Source organism: Miniopterus schreibersii (assembly GCF_964146895.1).
Source record: "Miniopterus schreibersii genome assembly, chromosome: X".
Lineage (NCBI taxonomy): Eukaryota > Metazoa > Chordata > Mammalia > Chiroptera > Miniopteridae > Miniopterus > Miniopterus schreibersii.
In genome coordinates this window covers 57,220,007-57,240,161 of record NC_138104.1, presented here as the reverse complement: position 1 = coordinate 57,240,161, position 20,155 = coordinate 57,220,007, and the positions used below count along the sequence as shown (strand labels likewise).

Here is a 20,155-nt window from a genome sequence, read left to right as displayed (position 1 = left end):
GTTTATTTGAGCCAAATTGATGACATGTCAGGGAACAAGATCTCAAATGCTCCAGAAAATAACAGTTTTGCAGTTTTTTAAATGCATTTGAGATTAAGGAGAGAACAAAGGAAGATTACATGAAGGTGGGAGGAAGCAAGCAGTGATGGAATTTTAGGATAGTTAAGATTATGTGTTCTCTTGAAGGGTCTGAGGTGTGTTAACCTAGATGCACAGAAACAATGGACAGGGCCTGCTTAAGGCAAAGATAGGCCTTTTACTAAAAAGTTAAATGCTGCCCTGCTGGGGGTGGCTCAGCAGTTGAGCATTGACCTAGGGTCCCGGAGATCACAGTTCGATTCCCGGTCAGGGCACATGCCGGGGTTGTGGGCTCAATCGCCAGTCAGGGGCGTGCAGGAGGCAGCCGATCAATGATGACTCTTTCATCATTTATGTTTCTATCTCTCTCTCTCTCCCTTCTTCTCTCTGAAATCAATAAAGATATATTTTTTAAAAAGTTATAGGCCTGGGGCCTGACAACCCACCATGACTTGCCCAGTTAGGAATTTATGATCAGATCCCTCAGTAAGGTTACTTTCCATAGAACTCCTTTTTGTCATCCACAAGATAAAATGCATCTCAAAGAGTTTCAAAGCAATTTATTTCCAGACCTAACCTTATCTTTCCTATGCATTCTTTCCATTTCATGTAAAACTGTTAATCACTGAAATGTATGTAGCCTAATTAAAAATGTGCCAGAGGTACTCTTAATTCTCTGCCTATATAAGCACCCCTCACTTTTCCCAAATCAGAGCACTGTTTTGAGGTTTCTTGAAGCTCTGCTCTCGGGCTACAGTCCTCAGAGAGGCCCAACTAAAAATTCTTTACATTTCCAGAGATTCAGTTTTCTTTTCATTGACACTCGCAGTCCTAGAATAAATCCCACTTTATTATGGTATATAATACTTTTTTTTTTTTAAAGATCTTTATTGATTTCAGAGAGAGGAAAGGAGAAAGACAGACAGAAACATCAATGATGAGAGAGTCATTGGGGATCGAGCCCGCAACCCGGGCATGTGCCCTGACCGGGAATCGAACCCCGATCTCCTGGATCCTAGGTCGAAGCTCAACCGCTGAGCCATGCCTGGCCGGGCGGTATATAATACTTTTTATATGCTTCTGAATTCAGTTTGTTAATATTTTGTTGAGAATTATTTCATCTATATTTAGGAGAAAGATTGGTCTCCACTTTTCTTAATTTTGGATGTCTTTGAGTGTCTTTGGCATCAGAGTAATTATTTTGTTCTGGTCTCAGCTTATCAATGTTCCGGCCACCATGGCCAGAAGAATATACCTAAGGAACTAGCAGTAAAGGTAGAAAAAGTTCCCTATTGTACAGGACAAGGCCTAACAAGCTAGCCCAATAATTACCATTCCCCCTGAGTTCCTATAGAAAAAACAAGCCAGTCACGCTCCGGCCAAGCATAAGCCCGTTACTCATTGTTAAGACATTGTGTTTAAATCATCCCTTTTATGTTGCTAAAGGTCTGTTATAGAAATAAATTTATGTGTGTATTAGAGTCAGGAATATAAGTTTGATGTATGTATTAGACTTGTAATAAGTAACTCCATTTTGTGTGACTGAGTGTAACTGTGATGCCTGCGTGCCATGATAAGGTTAACACTTTGTAGCCCCGGCTTCCAACCAGGCCCCGCGCTCTGTAGGACCCTGATAAGACACACTGAAGATGCACCACGCCCTTCAACTGAACTGTTAAAAGCAGGAGCTTTTCAGCCACATCCTTGGATGCTTGTCTGCCCTCCACAGACTTCGTCTCCAGCTCCGGGAAAGCTGACCCTTGCCTTGCTCTGCCCTGCATCTCTCTGCGAGAACTTCCAGAGGACTGCAGTGACCGACACCATTGTGGCCGCACCCCCAGACCTCATGTGTGTGTCTTTCAGTGGATCATCCGGGTGGCCTGCTGGTGCCGAGAACCATCGGGAACTGGTAAATAAACCCTGTGTGACTTGCTTTATGTTTGTCTCCGTCTCCCTTCTTGAAACTTGAATTATTGGCTCGGTCTCATTGAACCAGAGTGTCTCTCGACCCTCACGGTGGTATATCCACGTATTGGGAGTTAGACCACCTGCGTATATGTCTCCAAAGAAACTGGGACAAGGTTCCCCCCTTGTTTCCTTTAACAAAAGCTGACAACCTAACAAATTATTGGAAACCCCTTTACGGCAGTAGTTACTGAGTATAAAATGAGGGAAGAACTAAGGGTCAGGGCTGCAGTTCGGCTCTTACATGGGTGAGACGCTGCAACGGTAGCTGTTGGGAAGCTAATAAAGGCTCCAAAAATTCAAACACAAACTCTGGCGGTCGTCTGTCACAGGTCACGGGAGAACAATCAATAGTGATACTATTGGCTAGAAATGCCTGGAGGCATTAGGACCTTGGACCCAAGGTGAGCCCCCTTCCGAACCAATGTTGTGGCTGGATCAGCACTTAAGGTTCTCATCATGACTACAAGATATACCTCAGCAATAACCATCAGGAAACTTTGAAAGGACAAAGTTTATTACCTACAAGTCCTGATTTTTAGTTTAGTTCAGTTTTGGTTTTGTTCTATTACCAAGATTTTCTTGATAATCTCTGCTTTATTGCTGGGATATTATCATTATAACCAATAAGTTTATTACTTTTCTTTATTGTTTCCTCCATATCTCTTATTGGCCTCCTTCCCTGCCTTTGCTTTACCTCTCTCTTTCTCTTATTCCATTGGCATAACTTTCTTTATTGTTTCCTCCATATCTCTTATTGGCCTCCTTCCCTGCCTTTGCTTTACCTCTCTCTTTCTCTTATTCCATTGGCATAACTTTCTTTTTTTCTTCTTCTTTTTTTCCCCCTCCCCCTTTTTTTCTCTGTCTTCCTTTTTGTTTGTTTATCTGTTTGTGTTTGTATTTTTCTTTTTCAACCATTTTCCTATTCTTACTCTCTACCTTAATTTTTTTGCTCACCCTTCTTTCCATTTAGAATATTTGCTCTGCCCTTTTATCTCCCAGTAGCTTCTCTACTTTTTACTTATTTATTTTTTACTATTAGCAATAATATCCTTCTCTTTCTCCCTCTCTCTCTCTCTCTCTTGCTTTAGTATTTGTGTTCTCACTTCACTCTCCTAATTCTACTTTCTCTTCAGTTGTTTTCATTGTGATTGTCAGAATATTTTGTAAGTTTCTGTTTGTTTATTGACAGTTTAGTTGTGTTTTGTTTTGCCTTGTCAGCACCTGTACAACAGGTCATAAGACATGGTTGTGCCTGAGCCTCACAGCTAACCAACCTGAGAGGAGCATCCTCCCATGAATGGATCAACAATAATCTAGACCCAATCACAATAGGAGAGTGCAAAGAACCCATGAAATGTACACCCACAAAAGGGACATGTCTAGAGCAAATAGCTCAGAAGTATAAGGAAAACACACCTCTGTGCTCCACTGGACTCACACTACAAAATCCCACCGCACAAGACTGGGAGACAGCAAATATATCTAATATAAAGATACAAACACTAAGAGTCACTAAAATGGGGAGACAGAGAAACAAGCCCCAAACTAAAGAAAAGGAAAAATTGTCAGAAAAAGACTAATGAGATGGAGGTAAGCAAGTTATCAGAAATAGAGTTCAGAGTAATGGTTATAAAGATGCTCAAGGAAATTAATGAGAATGACAAGACACTTAATGGGACAATTCAGGAGATTAGTGGGGAAAACAAAGAACTTACTGAATGCTATACCAACAAAAAAAGACATAGATACTATGAATAAGAACTAGGCAGAAATAAAGACTTTTATATCTGACACCAAGAATACACTGGAAGGAATTAAAAACAGGCTCGATGAAGCAGAGGATCAAATAAACAAATTAGAAGATAAGGTAGAAAAAAACACTCAATCAGAGCAGCAAAAAGAAAGAATACTTAAAAAGCATGAGGACAGTTTAAGGGAATTTTGGGACAACATGAAATGAAACAACATCTGCATTATAAGAGTACCAGAGAGGGATGAAAGTGAGCAAGGGATAGAGAAACTAGTGGAGGAAATAATGATAGAAAACTTTTCTAAGCTGCTGAGGGACAAACCACACAAGTTCAGGAAGCACAGAGCGTTCCAAATAAGAGGAACCCAAAGTGACCCACTCCAAGACAAATCATAATCAAAATGGCAAATGTTAAGAACAATGAGAGAGCCCAGCCAGGTGTGGCTCAGCGGTTGAGCGTCGACCTAGGATCCAGGAGATTGGGGTTCGATTCCCGGTCAGGGCATATGCCCGGGTTGTGGGCTAGATCAATGGCTCTCTCATCATTGGTGTTTCTATCTCTCTCTCTCTCCCTCTCCTTTCCTCTCTCTGAAATCAATATATATATATATATCTTTATATATAAAAGAACAAAGAGAGAATATTAAGGGCTGCATGAGAGAGACAAGCAGTGACCTACAAGGAAGCCCCCATAAGTCTGACAGCAGATTTCTCAACAAAAACACTTCAGGCCAGAAGGGAGTGGCATGAAGTTCTCAAAGTAATGAAAAGCAATAACCTGCAACCAAGACTGCTTTATCCAGCAAGGCTATCATTTAAGATTGAAGGTGAAATAAAGAGCTTCCCAGACAAAAGAAAGTTAAAGGAGTTCAATACCACCAAACCAGCATTGCAAGACATATTAAAAGGACCACTTTCAGCAATCTTATTCAACATAGTACTGGAAGTCCTTGCCACAGCAATTAGACAAGAAAAAATTAAAGGCATCCAAATGGGAAAGGCAGAAGTAAAAGTGTCATTATTCACAGATGACATGATATTATACATAGAAAACCCTAAAGACTCCACCAAAGTACTACTAGATTTAATAAATGAATTTTGTCAAGGTAGCAGGATACAAAATTAACATTAAAAAATCAATGGCATTTTTATACACCAACAATGAACTCTTAGAAAAAGAAACCAAAATAAAAAACATGACCATTTACCACTGCAACTAAAAAATAAGATACCTAGGAATAAACTTAAGCAAAGATGTAAAGGACCTGTTGTCAGAAATCTACAGGACACTGAAAAAAGAAATAGAGGAAGATATAAACAAGTGGAAAAATATACCATATTTATGGATTGGGAGTATTAACATCATTAAAATGTCCATACTACCCAAAACAATATATAGATTCAACACTTTCCAATTAAAATACCAATAGCATATTTCACAGAACTAGAACAGCCTTTTGAGAGCACCAACATGCTTAAAACTGAAACTTCTAGAAAGTATGTGTAACGTAGAGAAAGAGGCATCTTTCGAGGACAAGATTGCCTTATAACACATCCCAGAGAAGAGGACCTTTCAAACATGGACTTCTCTTGTCAATTTCCGCAAAGATGCGACTACCCTGGAAAGAAGGCTTGTCATTTCAAAGAAATAAGAGGAAACCAAAATCCAAGTAGTGAAGTGAGCTCACCAGTATGGGAAAAGTGCATGTGTAGGATTTCAAGCAGCAGCTCTTTGTGGACACTTGTAAAGACAGCTGTGAAAAAATTAGGTATGAAGGGGGATTTGGCCAAAGTTGAAAGACCTTCCAAAACCACCCCTAAAGAACTTATCCAAACAACAAATTTTGCAATAAGCTCCTGCAGGAAAGGTGCTTCTATGACACAACCCCCGAGCAGATAGCTACATTCTGCATGGTACAAAATGTATATGAATTCCAGGATGAAAACTCACTCCAGAAGGATGAAATGCATGTGTTTCTCTCTGAAAGAACACTCAGCCACTCGGTTTTTCTTGCTCCTTCAAAGTCTTTGTAGAAACGAGTATTTTCACTGGTGGAATACGTTTTGGGATGCATTGTTTCAATCTCTTGCAAGCCTCATTTGCAGCCATCTATGTTGTTTCCTTAGACAATGTGGAAAAACCCGGATTATGTATCCCAAATGACTTGAAATCCAGGAAAACGCACACTGCATCACTCTTACTCAAACACGCTCTTTCACCTAATGCATTGAGAAGATTCAAGAAAGCAGAAAAGAAGGGCATTTTGCTGTGAAATTCAGACCGGCATGTACAAAAGGCCATTTCTATCGGTTGCAGAGTGCAAAAGCATGATTGACTTCATGTTCTCGATGAAACCATCACATATTGAGTATATGCCAACACATATTGAAACACTCCCCAGCCGATTTAGTGAGATAAATCTATTGATTGACTGCCAAAAGTAAGACCTGGTGACAGTCCTTGCAAAGCGGCACATGCCTGGGTTGCAGGTTTGATCCCCAGTCAGGGGCATGCAGGAGGCAGCCGATCAATAACTCTCTCATCATTGATGTTTTTATCTCTCTCTCTCCCTCTCCCTTCCTCTCTCTGAAATTAATAAAGATATATTTAAAATTTTTAAAAAAGAAAAAACAAAGAGGACATACAGATGACCAAGAGACATATGAAAAAATGCCCAAGGTCATTAATCATCAGAGAGATGCAAATTAAAACCACAATGAGGTATCACCTCTCACCCATTAGAATGGCTACCATCACCAAATCAACAGTGGACACATGCTGGCAAAGATGTGAATAAAGAGGAACCCTGGTACTCTTCTGGTGGAAATGCAGACTGGTGCAGCCACTATGCAAAACAGTATTCAGTTTTCTCAACAAATTAAAAGTGGAACTGTGTTTTGACCCAATGGTCCCACTTCTAGGAATATATCCTAAGCATCCTGAAACACTAATCAGAAAGAATATATGCACCCCTATGTTCATAGCAGCACAATTTACAACAGCTAAGATCTGGAAACAGCCCAAGTGCCCATCAGTAGAGAAGTGGATAAAAAAGCTGTGGGACATATACACCATGGAATACTAAGCAGCTGTAAAGAAGGATCTGGTATCCTTTGGGACAGTATGGATGGACCAGGAGAATAGTATGCTAAGCGAAATAAGCCAGGCAGAGAAAGACAAATATCACATGATCTCATTTATATGTGGAATCTAAAGAATATAATAAATGAACAAAATAGGTTCAGTGACATAGGAGCATGGAATAGACTGACGAATCTTAGAGGGAAGTCAGGGTTGGGTGGGTGGGAGAGATTAACCAAAGAATTTTTATGTATATATGCATAACCCGTGGACACAGACAATAGTGTGGTGAAGGCCTGGAGTGGGTAGTGGGTGCAAGGTAGAAGGGGTAATGGAGAAAAAAGGAGCATCTGTAATACTTTCACCAATAAAGATAAAATTTTAAAAGAAAAGAAAATTAAACAAGACCAAAGAGTTTGGGTAGCTTGCAGCCAGCTTGTGAATCACAAGACCTTCTCTTTCCCAGCCAAGGAAACTTGAATGCAAATGGTTAATATCTCTTTTCTCTTACCAGAGAATACGTAGCTTAAATTACCCTAGCCTTGGAAATTAAAGAACAAAGACCCCAACTAAACCCAAGGACAAATATCACTTTGTCCAGGGATGCTAAGGCAGGAGGAGGAGAAGGGGGAAAGAAGGGAGAGTTTTATCTCACTCACCAAACAAAGAAGTCAGCTGTCTTTGGGAGTGGGGGAAAAGGAGGAAGTTTATCTTACCCACTGAACAAAAAAGTCAGCAGTCTTGGGACTTGCCAAGATAAAATCACCAGATGTTCTCATAAATTCTGAGAAAAGCCACAAATAAAAGGGGGACCTTGAAATCTAGTCTGTTGCCCAAGATATGGGGCAGAGGAACCTTGAAACCTATAGACAGAAAAGTATAAGTACCCTAAACCTCCACTAGGCGGGTGCTCAGATTAACTGGGTTGCCTGCTTGTGCTTTATGCCAAGTGTATTCTTAATAAATTTGTTTGCTTTGCTCTGTTAATAAATTTGCTTGTTTGGCTACAGTATTGCTGTCTGTCACTCGTCTGAAATCTTGCTTATGAGATTGACAGGAACCGAGGAGGGGACAGCCCCCCTCCAACTCAGGGGGCTGTCTGCTAATTTGAAAGTGTCCATTCCTCCTCTATTTTCTGGAAGAGTTTTGTGGAGTGTTGCTATTATTTCCACCTGAAATGTTTGATAGAATTAAGCAGTGATGCCATCTGGACAGGAGCTATTGCTTGTGGGAAGATTTTTAGTTATTAATTTAGTTGGTTTTTCTAAATATCTTACTGATTCTGTGATAAATTATAGAAACAGAGCCATTTTGAAATGGAGACTGAGCCTCCACCCTAGAGGAATTGCCTTGCACGTACCTCTTACTCCTCAAACTTTTGGAATGTTTAAAGTTGACAAAATAACCTTTGGACTGGGCCAAAGCAACATAGTATTCCACACAACTGTTTGTAAAACTAACAGGAAAGCAGATGTCCTGACTGAAAGACTGAAAATTAAGGACATTCTTTAGAATTAGAACCGCCAAGTATAGCTAAAGAATAACTTAGCTTATTAGGACTAATAGAAATTTCTTCCTTCTATTAATGTAATGATTCTCCTTCCTTTTCTCATAAAAAAAAACACAAAACAAAAAAAACACAAAAAAACCATGCCTTCACCCCATAATCAGAACATTATTTGGGTTTCTGCCTGAATCAGTGCTTCCTGAATCTATTCTTTGATCTCAAACACTTGTTGCCTCTCCCCTTGGCTTTTTGTTTTCAGGTTAACAAGTCTGTTTTGGAGTTTGTGTCTTCCCTCAAAATTGTTCATTGCATCTTTGTGTATAATTTGTTCGCATACAGTTGTCGCACTATCTTATAATTCTTTCAACTTACATAGGGTCAGTGGTGATGTTTCTCTTTTTAATCCTGATTTCAGTGATTAAAAAGGAATCTCTTTTTCAGGAATCTCTTTTTTTCTTGGTGAGTCTGCCTAAGGTTTGGGATTTTTATTGTCTTTTCAAAAAAACAACTTTTGGTTTCATTGATTTCATAATGAGAAATTCAGAATAAAGTTTACCTCTGAGGAGGGCGAAGAGAATGGGATCAAGAGTAGGACTACAGGGGACTTGCAAGGTAATAGCAGTGTGTGAACAAACGCTCCAATAAATATTTGATGAGGGAATGAAGGACTCCTAAATATGGATTTCTAATTCTGACCGCTCACTGGAGCTCCAGAATCAAATTTTGAAGTGCATTTTGGATAATTCCACTTGCACATCCTATAAGATCCTCGACTTCAATATATGCAAAACCAATCACCTCATTCCCCAAATTGCTCGACTTCCTAGAGACTGACTACCATTTCTCAGGTGACTGTATACTGGGAAAAGACAAATACGCAGACCTGTCTGATGTCTGTGTACTGTATCTCACTTCCTCTGGAGCAAAAACTAGCCAACCACCTCTTTTTATTGTTGTTGTTGCTTAAAATATTTTTCAAAAGTGTAGTTGGTTGGTTGCCCTAGCCAGTTTTGCTCAGTGGTTAGAGCATTGGCCCACCAGACTGAAGGGTCTGGGTTTTATTCTGGCCAAGGGCGTGTACCTTGGTTGCAAACTCCATCCCCAGACCCAGTTAGGGCACCTGCAGGAGGCAACCAGTCAATGACATCTCTCTGTCTGTCTCTCCCTTCCACTCTCTCTGTAAAGCAATGAAAAAAATATTCTCAGGTGAAGATTTAAAAAAAGTATAATTGGTTGGCATACAATATAGTATATTAGTTTCAGAGATACAACATAAGTGATTCAACATTTAGATACTTAATGATGTGAAAATTAAATACAGAAACATCATACCACCCAACAATTCCACTTCTGGATATATATCCAAAAAACAGGAGAACACTAATTCAAAAAGATGGTTGTACCCCTACGTTCATTGCAGCATCAGAGAAAAGTGAGGCAGAAGCCACTAACTCAGGCAGTTCCTGGGAAAAGCCAAAACAATGGATGCATGCTCCAACTCCTGTGCTCCACAGGAAGAAGCTGGGAGTTGCGGTGTTTTCTCCTGCTCAGTTCCTCACTGAGCCAGGGGAGTATGTAGCAGTCCAAACTGTCTCCTTGGTTCTCTGAGGCTCCCAGCCTGGCACCTTTTCCCATCAGTACTTAGATTTGGGCGAGACAGAAACGAATCCTTTGGGCAGCCTCACGAAAAGGCTGAATGTCAGACATATCTCTCTTTCCCTCCCCAGGGAGAAGCTGAGGCTCTTGGAGTTTTCTCCCAATTGCCACACTGTGCTGGGAGAAAGGACTATGATAAGCAAGTGTGTGCTAGTCTGAACCATTACTTTTGTTTGAAGCAGCCTCCAACCTGTGGTGCTTAGATGCAAGCAAGAGAGAAACCAGTCTCTTAGGAAGTGCTCCCAGAAAGTTGGAACATTGGATGTATTGAAACAGTTTTCTCTTTCCCTTCTGAAGGAGAAGCCACAAAGCCGGGAGTTTCCTCCTGATCGTTGCACTGTGCCTGGAGGTGAGACTCTGGTGAGAGCCATGAATTTTCCCACCCCCTTCAATGTAGTTGGTTTGTTGCTCCCCTGATGCAGAAGCCTCTAACTGCTTCCTGGATTTCTCACAAAGGAAATTGGTCCATGTGCCATTCTTGAGTCAGTGTCTCCATGGGGGAAGGAGGGCCTGGGGCTTCTTACTGCACCATTTTGCTGATGTCACCCTCTGACTCAGACGCTATAAATGAGTAAATTATATAGTATGTGAACTCTATCTTTAAAGGTGTTGTTTTTTAATCCTCTGTGTTGTACAACTTAAAATAATACAAAATAGTGTTGGATTCAAACTGTAATCAGAAAATAAAAGAAAAATTTAAAAAGAAAAATGAAATAAAATTATAAGAAGATGTGGAAGGAAGGAAGGAAGGAAGGAAGGAAGGAAGGAAGGAAGGAAGGAAGGAAGGAAGGAAGGAAGGAAGGAGGGGAGAAAAGAAAATGAAAACATAAGCCACAGGCTGGGAAACAATATTTGCAAAACAAACTTATAATTTTTTTATTATTATTTATTTTTAGGGAGAGCGGAAGGGAGAGGGACAGAGAGAGAGAAACATCCATGGGCTGCCTCTCACAAATGGAGACACAGACCAGGGATCAAACCTGAAACCTGGGTATGTGCCCTGACCAGAAATCGAACCATGAACCCTTGGTGCACCGGACACTGCTCCAACCAATTGAGCCACACCGGCCAGGGAAACACACTGATTATAAAGGACTTGCATCCCAAGGAGAAAAAGTACATTCAATATTCAATAATAGGAACTCAAACAACCCAATAAGTGATTAGCAAAAAAATTGAGCAGACACTATGCTAAAGAAGATAATGGATGACCAGGAAGCTACTGAGAAGATGTTCAACCTCATTCGTCATTAGGGAAACACCAATTAAAGCCACAGTGAAATGCCGCAACATACCTATAAGCATGGCTAAAATTTTTTAAAAATACAGAGAATGCTAAGTGCTAGAGAGAATGAGGAACCACTAGAACTGTCATGCATTCTTGGGGAGAATACAAAATGGTATAGGCACTCTGGGAAACATTTTGTACGTCACTCATAAAGTTAAAAACATGCTTACCATTTGCTCCATCCAACAGGATAACTCCTAGATAATTGCCCAAGAGAAATGAAAACTAATGTTCACAGGCAACCTGTACACAATGTTCATGGCAGCTTTGACTGTACACTGGGGCTGGACAAATACCCAGACATTTCTAAGATTAATGGACACAGGGTCTAAGCTGACATTGATCCTGGAGGCCCAAAGTGTCACGATGGTGTGTGTGTGTGTGTGTGTGTGTGTGTGTGTGTGTGTGCGTTAGAGATGGGCTTATGAGGCACTGGTAATAAAAAAAAAAAGTTAGGAATAGAGTTTGGTTCACAGTGAGCCGACCAGGTCCTTGGATCAACACAGTGGTAGTTTCTCCAGCCCCCAAGTTGATAATTGCAAGTGATACACTTGGCAGTTGGAGCAGTGAATCCCACAGGGTCATTGGTCTGTGGGGTAAGAGCTATCATGGTGGGGAAGGCCAAGTGAATCCTCCGATACTGGTCCCACCCCAGGCCAAGATAGTAGGTCAAAACCAAAAATTGGGATACCGGTGAGCACAGGGGTGAAGGCGGTTAGCAGATGAGTGACACTATTGAGGACCTATGAAATGCAGGGAAACAGGAGACAGTAGAGCCCCAGGGATGAAGAAAGTGGAGGAGGTGTGAAGAAGTTCTAGGATGCTCCCTGTGGGGGAGAGAGGGGAGGAGAGAGGGAGGGAAGAAATGGAAACGGCCAGAAGGATGCTCGAGGCTTCCACTGGATGGATGGGTAATGTTTCCTAGGACTGTGGTGGGTACAGAAGATTTTGCTATAGCCTTCGTTGTCCATTTTAGCACGTCGGAAATAGCACACCATGTCTTGAAGAGTCACTGGGAGAAGTGGGAGAGGGCGTTATCCGCACACAGGCAGGGATTGTGGGGGGCACACTGGAGGAGGAGGATCAAAGATTTAGAGTGTACCCAACCTTCCTGCTCCATAACCTTCTCCACCAGACCCAGAAAAATTGGACCTTTGAGTGCCCTCCAGCAAGAGCTGTTCAGACACCCCAGGCCTCTCTTGGAGATCAGCCAGAGTAAGATGCTGGTGGGAGAGGCGACTGGGAAGACAGAGGAGTATGAATGGGAAACAGAGGAAGAAGGTGTGGAAGGAATGGAGGAGGACTGTTGGAGTAGGGGTCGGGTGGCAAGCAAGTGGAAATTCGAACACTCCAGGGCCCTATAGAAACCAAGGGAGGGCCAGGAGTGCTCAGCTCAGGGAAGCTGGAAGCAGGCAGTTCAGGAAAATTTGAGAGACAGCTGGCGCCCTGTCGCACCCGCCCACTGGCAAGCGTTGGCTGTGCATCCTTCCAGACCTTTAAAACATGTCTGCAGGTACACCTATATGTATTCTCGGACCTTATATGGGATTGACTAGTTTTAAAAAAAAATTACGAATGTGTATCCAATGCCATTGCTCTGCAACTTGCTGTGTGTTTTTGAAATTTGTGAACAGGGCCTCATGCGTTTTGACTGGGGCGTCTTAATCTACCGGATGCATACACCAGTTGCATTCATCCATTTCCTTCCTGAGGGGAATTTAGAGTGCTCCCAGATTTTCCCATCACCAACACCCTTGAGCATGTGTCCTGATACACTACACGCACCAGCGTGTCTCCAGAAGATGTACCCGGCAGAGGGCCTGCCTGGTCATAGAGGGGATGGGCGCTTTTTCATTTTTAAGGTTTTCTGCTCTAAGCAAGGGATCTGGAGCGGGACTGTCTTGGTTTCAATCCTGCCGCTGATCGCTACAAGCCGAATGACCTTGGGCCAGTGGCTGAACCTCTCAGTGCCTGTTTCTTCACCTGTAAGAGGGAGGTAGTGGTGGGTACTTCAATCCTAGGATTGTCGTGAGGATGTGTTACTATTTATCTGCAGCGCTTAGAAGAGTGCCAGGCACATAGTGTACGTGTTGTATAAGTTGCTTTTCCTGGATTTTGCCCAATTATCTTTCCAAATGGTTCTTCTGTGCTGCTGCACAGGCCACCATTTCCCCTCACCCCCACCCCCACCCCTTCAGCAGTGTGCCAAGCACGAGCTTGTTCATAACCTCTCCTACCCTTGGCATAGCTAAGCCCTTTGATTGTTGCAGACCTGGTGCGTGAAAATTGACTTATGGTCTTAGTCCGTATCTCTAGGATCTGTGATGGTGAGCATCTTTTGGGGTGTGCACTGGTCATGGGGAGTCCCTCTTCTTTAAATTCACTCAGAGTGGGGGCGGGGCTGAGGGAGGGGAGCAAACCCCAGCCCTTCCGCCAAACAGGCTGGCCAATAAAGTTCCCCGAGCACACAGCCACGGGCAGATTTGATCACGCCTCATGACAGTAGTGGAGTTGCAACAGAGACCCTACAGCCCGTAAATACAATACGACAACTCTTTTGCTCCCCTGGCCCTCTGAGGAAAAAGTACGTAGACCCCACGGTTGACCGCGTGCTCTGGTGTCCATTTGCTTATTGGGTCGTAAATCTTGTTGTGGAAGAGTGGCTGTTGCTTCACCTCCACCCTGACCTTTCACCTCCATCCTGACCCGCCACCTCACAACCCCTCCGCCCACCCCGACAGGTGCCGTCATCTCCCCGCTTTGTACATGGGACACTCTGGACTACCTTGGCGGTGAGGCCGCGTCATCTCCCCCCTTTTGTACAGAGGCTCGTGCTTTGACTCTAGCTGGAAAGTAGGTACCTGGCCAGGGGAGGTCGGACAGGAAGTGACGGAAGGAGAGCCCGGACTACTGCACTCCTCCGCCAGATTGGCTTCCAAGGGCCGCTGAGGCGTTGGGATTCTGGACCAACCAGAGGCCTCCACCCTATTGGCTAGGGCCTCGGGGGGCGGGCCTAGAAGGGAGGCACTGATTGACGGTGGGAAGCGCGCCAATGAGAAGGCCAAGGCGCGGCGTCGAAGGCGCCATTTAGTCTCGCGCTCTTGGAGGCCAACTCGTGAGCTGCCTGTCGTGAGGTGACAGTGGGCTCCCTCAGAAGGCCTCGGCGGTCCCGCTGCCACCGTGCCCAGGGCGATCGTCTACCCCGTACCTGGGCTGTCGGGACTTGGCGACATGAGCTCCCCCGACGAGGATGAGGGGTCCGTTTGGAGAACAGGGTTCGACGCAGAGGGCGGGGAGCAGGCCGGAGGACTAGGCCATGCTTTGGGGGTGCCGCTGAGCAGCCAGGGCGAGAGCGGGTTCCCAGACCCCGAGGGCTTCGAGGAGGAGCAGGAAGTGATGGAAGCGGGAAGGGGGGTGCTCTGGGGTCGAGAAGGCCGACCTGGCTCTCCGGCCGACGTCGACGGGGACACTCTGGACTACCTTGGCGGTGAGGCCGCGATGGCCATCCTGCAGCAGCTGACCGACCGGGATGACTTGGGTGTCCGCAGAAACCCCTCCCCAGAGAGCTGCGACTCTGAAGTGTCCACCCTTTGGGTGGACTTACAGTCAGGTCCCAGTGGTAGAGGCGCGCAGGCCCATGGTTTGGTGGGATCGCCGCTGCCTTCCGCCCCCTCGTTGCACCTCAGGGGGCCTGAGGGAGGCCGAGCCTGGGGAAACCCGAAAAGAGGTGCTAAGAATAGGTCGGAAGTCACCGTGGGTCGCCAGCGGTCCTCTGCGGAAGGCCTGGTCGGCTCGCCTTCCGACTCCGAGTCATCAGATGAGTTCGGTGAGATGCAGCTGATGAGGGTGAGCATCTGTCGCAAGGGCAGAGGCCAGGCCAAACCCAAGAGCCCACAGGGCACACCCAGACACTCGATTACCCATGTCCGGGAGAAGTTCCTTCGCGTGCCAGGCTCTTTCCTGCACTCCGCTCCCCGACCACTCGCTTCGGTCGGGGAAAGGCAGGCTGTTGGGGAGCTGGACGTGTCCTCTAAGAAACCCCACAGTGTGGTCTGGGGGAAGGCGGGGAGCAGGTCCAGCTACCTGCCGGGAGCTGCTGCTGCTGCAGTCAGCCTGCCCAAGGTCACTCTTGGAAGGAAAGTGGTCGAGAAGAAATTCCTAGGGGGGGCCTCCAAAGTTGCCCTCCTGAGTACCTTTCCTTCCTGGGGGCAGAGTGTCTCAGCAGCTCCCCTGGAACCAGCCACCTTCCCCCCAATCTCTGGTATTCCACTGCTTGGGAGGGGCAAGAGGTACTCCTTGGTCCCTTTGGGAACCAAACGGTCCAAGCACACTGGCGCTGGGCAGAAGTCTGTGGCCAGGAGGAAGAGGGAGTCCCTGCCAGTCATGGTAGAAGATAAGGAACCGAAGAGAGAGCCAGGCCCAAATGTCCCAGTGAGTATGAGGCCATGCTCCTCCCCGCTCCCCACCTAGCCTTTGCCCCAGCCCTGCACTTCTCTATCTGTGCTCCTTCTGTCCCTTTCTCAGGGCTTGTCATTGGGCACCCTGGGTCATTAGGATGCCAGACCTGGGTGGTTTTAGCCAGGGCAAACCCTAAGATAGCACTCCTGTGCGTGCCGGGCAACAATCTCCACAACTGGCAAGCTTCCCCACTGGGGTGGAAGGGAGGGCTGGGACAGCTGATTTGGACCGGAAGACCCCTTAGAAGTTTGGGCCCCAAAGCTTCAATGTTTAGAACCATCAGCTCCATGACTCCTACTTGCTAGCTGCTCCCCAAGCCGTCCTTGCAGGGGGCCTGGGCATTCTCAGGGCCCCACTGTTCTCTCTAGCTCGGCCTGGCCTCCTGACCTGGGGCTGACTGAGGGAGAAAGTGCTGATGTGATCAGCCTCGGAACTGCCTTCCCTATTCCCTGCCTCACTCCAGCCCCTAAGCACACGCACACGCACACATCCCGAGTCCGAATAAGTGAGAACTTTTTCTTTTAGCCTCCGACACACAGTCCAGGGCCATCATGTCGAGAATGCAACAGTGGCGACGGCAACAACAGAGCCGCCCGGATGCCAGGACACTCACAGCCCTTGGCTCTGAGCCAGGGAGAAGGCTTGCCCAGAGGGCCCACACCCTCCAGTGAGTCCGTTGGGTTTGCTGGGACTGGAGGGGAGAGGGGATGAGGAGGGAACCTCCGGCTCCGGCTCCGGCTCCGGCTCCGGCTCCGGCTCCGGCTCCGGCTCCGGCTCCAGCTCCGGCTGGGGCTCAGCCTTGCTCCCTGCCTCCCTGCCTCCCTGCCTCTCTGCCTCCCTGCCTAGCCGCCTACCCAGACAGCTTCTCAAACCACAGGAAAGCGGGTGTTGACAGGGCTGGACTCAAGTCACTTCATCCTCTGCGTGGGGTTTTGTGCGTAGGGGTGATTCGCGGCCGTGCCCCAAACTGCAACTCCAGACAGAGAGTTTCAGCGCAGAACAGGGCCTTTTCTGATAAGTCCTGTTGGGCCCCTGGGCTCGTCCCAGGGGCTGGTTTTGGCTGCAGCTCTGCGAGCGTCCAACCCAGAGCCGCACACAGTGTTGGGGACCACAGTCGTGGGTGGGCTGCCTCTGGGGAACAGGGGAGGCAAGCCCAGAGAGAAGGGTGGAGCTACTGGGCAGAGTAGGGGCAACTTGTTGCCAGCAGAGGGTGGTGCTGCCTCACATTAGACCCCGCTAAGCCCTTTCCACCTCCCTGGGAGCTTTGGAAGCTGGGTTTTGAGTTCTTTCCCTCTCAGGTGACCAGGAACCACTTGGACATCCCCCAACGCGGGAAAGGCAGCAGCAACCACCTGGAGCAGAGGGTTGTCCTCAGGTAATGCTTCCCCTGGCTCCTAGGAATACAGGCCCAAGCTAGACGATGGGATCCGTGTCCAGATTAAACCGATATGTTTCTGTCCCCCCTCCCCACACCACCACCACCACCACCACCACCATCCCGCACCTCAAGGAGGGAGCGTGCCTCCGTTCTCCACTGAGGAGCCCATGCCAGTGTAGCCCCAGTGGTAGGGAGGGGAGGAGGCCGTTGAGGGGAGAGGAGGCCTGAGTATACTAATCATTTCTCTTTCCCTGGTGTCTGCTGGCCTAGTGCCCAGAGCTGCAGAGACAAATATACAACCTTAGACTGCATCTAGGTAGGAGGAACTTCTGGCTGGGGCTGAGGCTGGGGCTGGGGCTGGGGCTGGGGCTGGGGCTGGGGCTGGGGCTGGGGCTGGGGCTGGGAGGGGCAGGGCCGGACTGCAGTGTCTTAGCGTGGGGTGGGGGCGGGCTGCAGGTTCAGACGGCCTCACAGGGCCCAACATTCCTCTGGGGAGGAGAACCTAGCAGGCCTGGCCCTGGAGCCTGCTGTGCATGTACAGCTAAGTGTGTGGACAGAGAGGAGAGTGTGGACGGAACTACAAGCACACTTTGCCAACGAGAACCAGTCCTAGAGATCTTCTCTTAGAACGTTTAGAGATGCCTCATTGAGTTTCCCTTCAACTACTGCTTGCTATGGCTTCTGCGGGTCTCGTTTGTTTGACAAATTCTGAATGGTTCTGATGTGCCCCAAAGCTTGGGCGCTGCTGGCACATTTTGTCCTGTCTGGAAAACATTTCCACACTCAATTCAGGCGGTGGGGTGGGTGAGTGAGTCAGGCCCAGGGCTCCTTGGGTAGGGGCTGGAGGGGGTTTCAGGTTGCAGGGCTAAGCGGTTCCCCACAGGGACAGGGGCCGGGCTTCTCTATTCCTCCATCTGGATGTGCCTGCTTATGCCTCTCTGTGTTTCAGCGGCCATGCAGTCCCTGGCTGACAAGCTCCAGAACCTTTGATGTGAGTGTTACACACACCATAGCCCTTCCCACAGTCGTGGCCGTTTAGGAGGACTATGGGCTGCCTCTGGCTCGAGGCTCCTCCCTGACTCTGCTCTGTTCGACAGGTTGAGCCCAGCATCTTGGTACAAGAGGAGCAGTCTGGGAGCTGCGGCCAAGCTGGTTCCCTCCTGTTCCACCTCAGCCAAGGCTTTCTCTCCCCCTTCTTTTGCCTCCCACCCCATTTCCCAGCAGCTTCAAATTAAAGTCCCTCTCAAATTCTGTGGTCTCACCCTGGCCTGTGTGGCTTAGTTGGTTGAGCGTTATCCCGTGCACCAAAAGGTCGCCGGTTCGACTCCCGGTCAGGGCACATGCCCAGGTTGCGGGCCTGATCCCCAGTAGATGTTTCTCTCTCACATCCATGTTTCTCTCCCTGCCCCAAGCCTCCCCTCCCCTCCCCTCTCCCCCCCCCCAAAATCAATAAAAGCATGTTTAAAAGAACAAATTCTGTGGTCTCTCTTGGGGGAATGGGTGGAAGAGGGGATTGGGGTGGGGAGGGCCTGGAGCTGCTCCATCTCAGAGCTTTTTCCAATACAGTACTTCTGGCATTCTGTGGTGGGCCTTCTGTCTGCGGAGAGTCTGGGCCAGCCTCTGATAGGAGCCTTTCAGTCAGACCACCAGAATGCCCCGGGTCCGGGCTCTGCATTGGATCAGCCTGGCCACATTAGCATCTCCCCCCTTTCCCCTGCAGGCCCTCTTGGTGTTCTAATCTCCTCCACGTTTGGGGTCTCATGCCATTCATCGCCCATTTCCCCTCCCCTTCAGCAGGAACTTACAACCCCCTTCCAGAGCTCAGTCCCTCTTCCCGACAGTCATTGGGCCTCCCCAGTCTACTCTGCTTTGCTGTCTGAACACCCTTGATCTCCCCCATGGCTTTCCGTCGGTGGCCTTCCCTGCACCTGTACTTCAACAGGAGTTAAAGAGCACAGTTGAGCTCATCTTCCCCCTTCCCAGGCCCAGTTCTCTCCCTGGAGTCCTTCTCTCCCTCTGGTGCCACCACGCACACAGACAACTCACCCAGGAACCTGCGGGTCATCCTCCCCTCCTCTTTAGCTCTCACCTTTGTTTGACACTCCGGCTGCCAATCCTGTCAGTTCCCCCTCCTGGGTTTCAGTAGAGGGGTGGAGGCAGAAGCCGGCCACAGCCCAGGGAGTTGCAGATCACAGGGGAAGGTACGGGAACACGGAGGAAAAGCGTGGGTTAGTCTCCTGCCTGAAGGACAGGGAATGAGTCTGTTGTGCTGGCTGCAGGCCAACCTGGGGAAACTGCCTACCAGAGGGTTCACATCCTTCCTGCCCTAGCCCGCTAATGCCCCTCCTCTAGCCTGTTCATCTCTATACCCTTGATTGGAAAGTGGGCAGCCCGTTTCTAAGGCGAGGGCGGTTGATAAGTCTCAATGTTGTTATGTGGTCCCCTTCAAATACTGTATTCGACCAGCCCGTGACACAGGTTTTCCTGAGTTCTGTGCCCCAGTGCAGTCTCCCAAACTGCCTCGTTAGGCCACGCAAGGTTGAATCTCACTCTGAGGGTTGGGAATGGGTTCCTTCCCTCAGCCAGGACCCAGGGCTGTGCGGGCCTGGGACTCAGTGGGACAGACTTGTGTTTGAGTGAGTCGAGGGTTGGTTCTGCCAGACTCCATTCCCCAGAGACCAGTGTTTGATACACAAACGGGGGGATAATGGTGGATAGAACTTTCAAGGTTGGGGTGTGTGTGTGTGCTTGTGAATAAAATTAATCGGGAATAATGTCCCTTGATGTGGCTCAGGCAGTGAAGGCAGTAGAGACTGTGGTCAAGACCCTTAAGGGACTGCGTGAGCAAAAGCAAGGGTGGGATCTACTTTGTTCAAGGGGCATTGTTAAATTCCTGACACATGGGGTGGGGTGGGGTGGGGTGGGGTGGGGTGGGGTGGGGTGGGGTGGGAATGAGGCAGAAGTCGCCAAACCCCAAGGCAGGGCATCCA

At 47.4% G+C, this 20,155-nt stretch overlaps 1 protein-coding gene across 1 annotated transcript; it reads left to right on the top strand.

Moving 5' to 3' along the window:
* Positions 1–14,560: 14,560 nt before the first annotated feature.
* LOC308551130 (uncharacterized protein CXorf49 homolog) lies at positions 14,561–18,628 on the top strand (the record flags this gene model as incomplete). The annotated part of the gene is made up of 6 exons (XM_081125509.1): positions 14,561–15,760; positions 16,313–16,454; positions 17,086–17,162; positions 17,436–17,481; positions 18,115–18,156; positions 18,263–18,628. 5 exons carry the CDS (start codon positions 14,561–14,563, stop codon positions 18,153–18,155), a joined length of 1,506 nt encoding a protein of 501 aa, XP_080981635.1. The 3' UTR covers position 18,156; positions 18,263–18,628.
* Between the last annotated feature and the right edge of the window lie 1,527 nt (positions 18,629–20,155).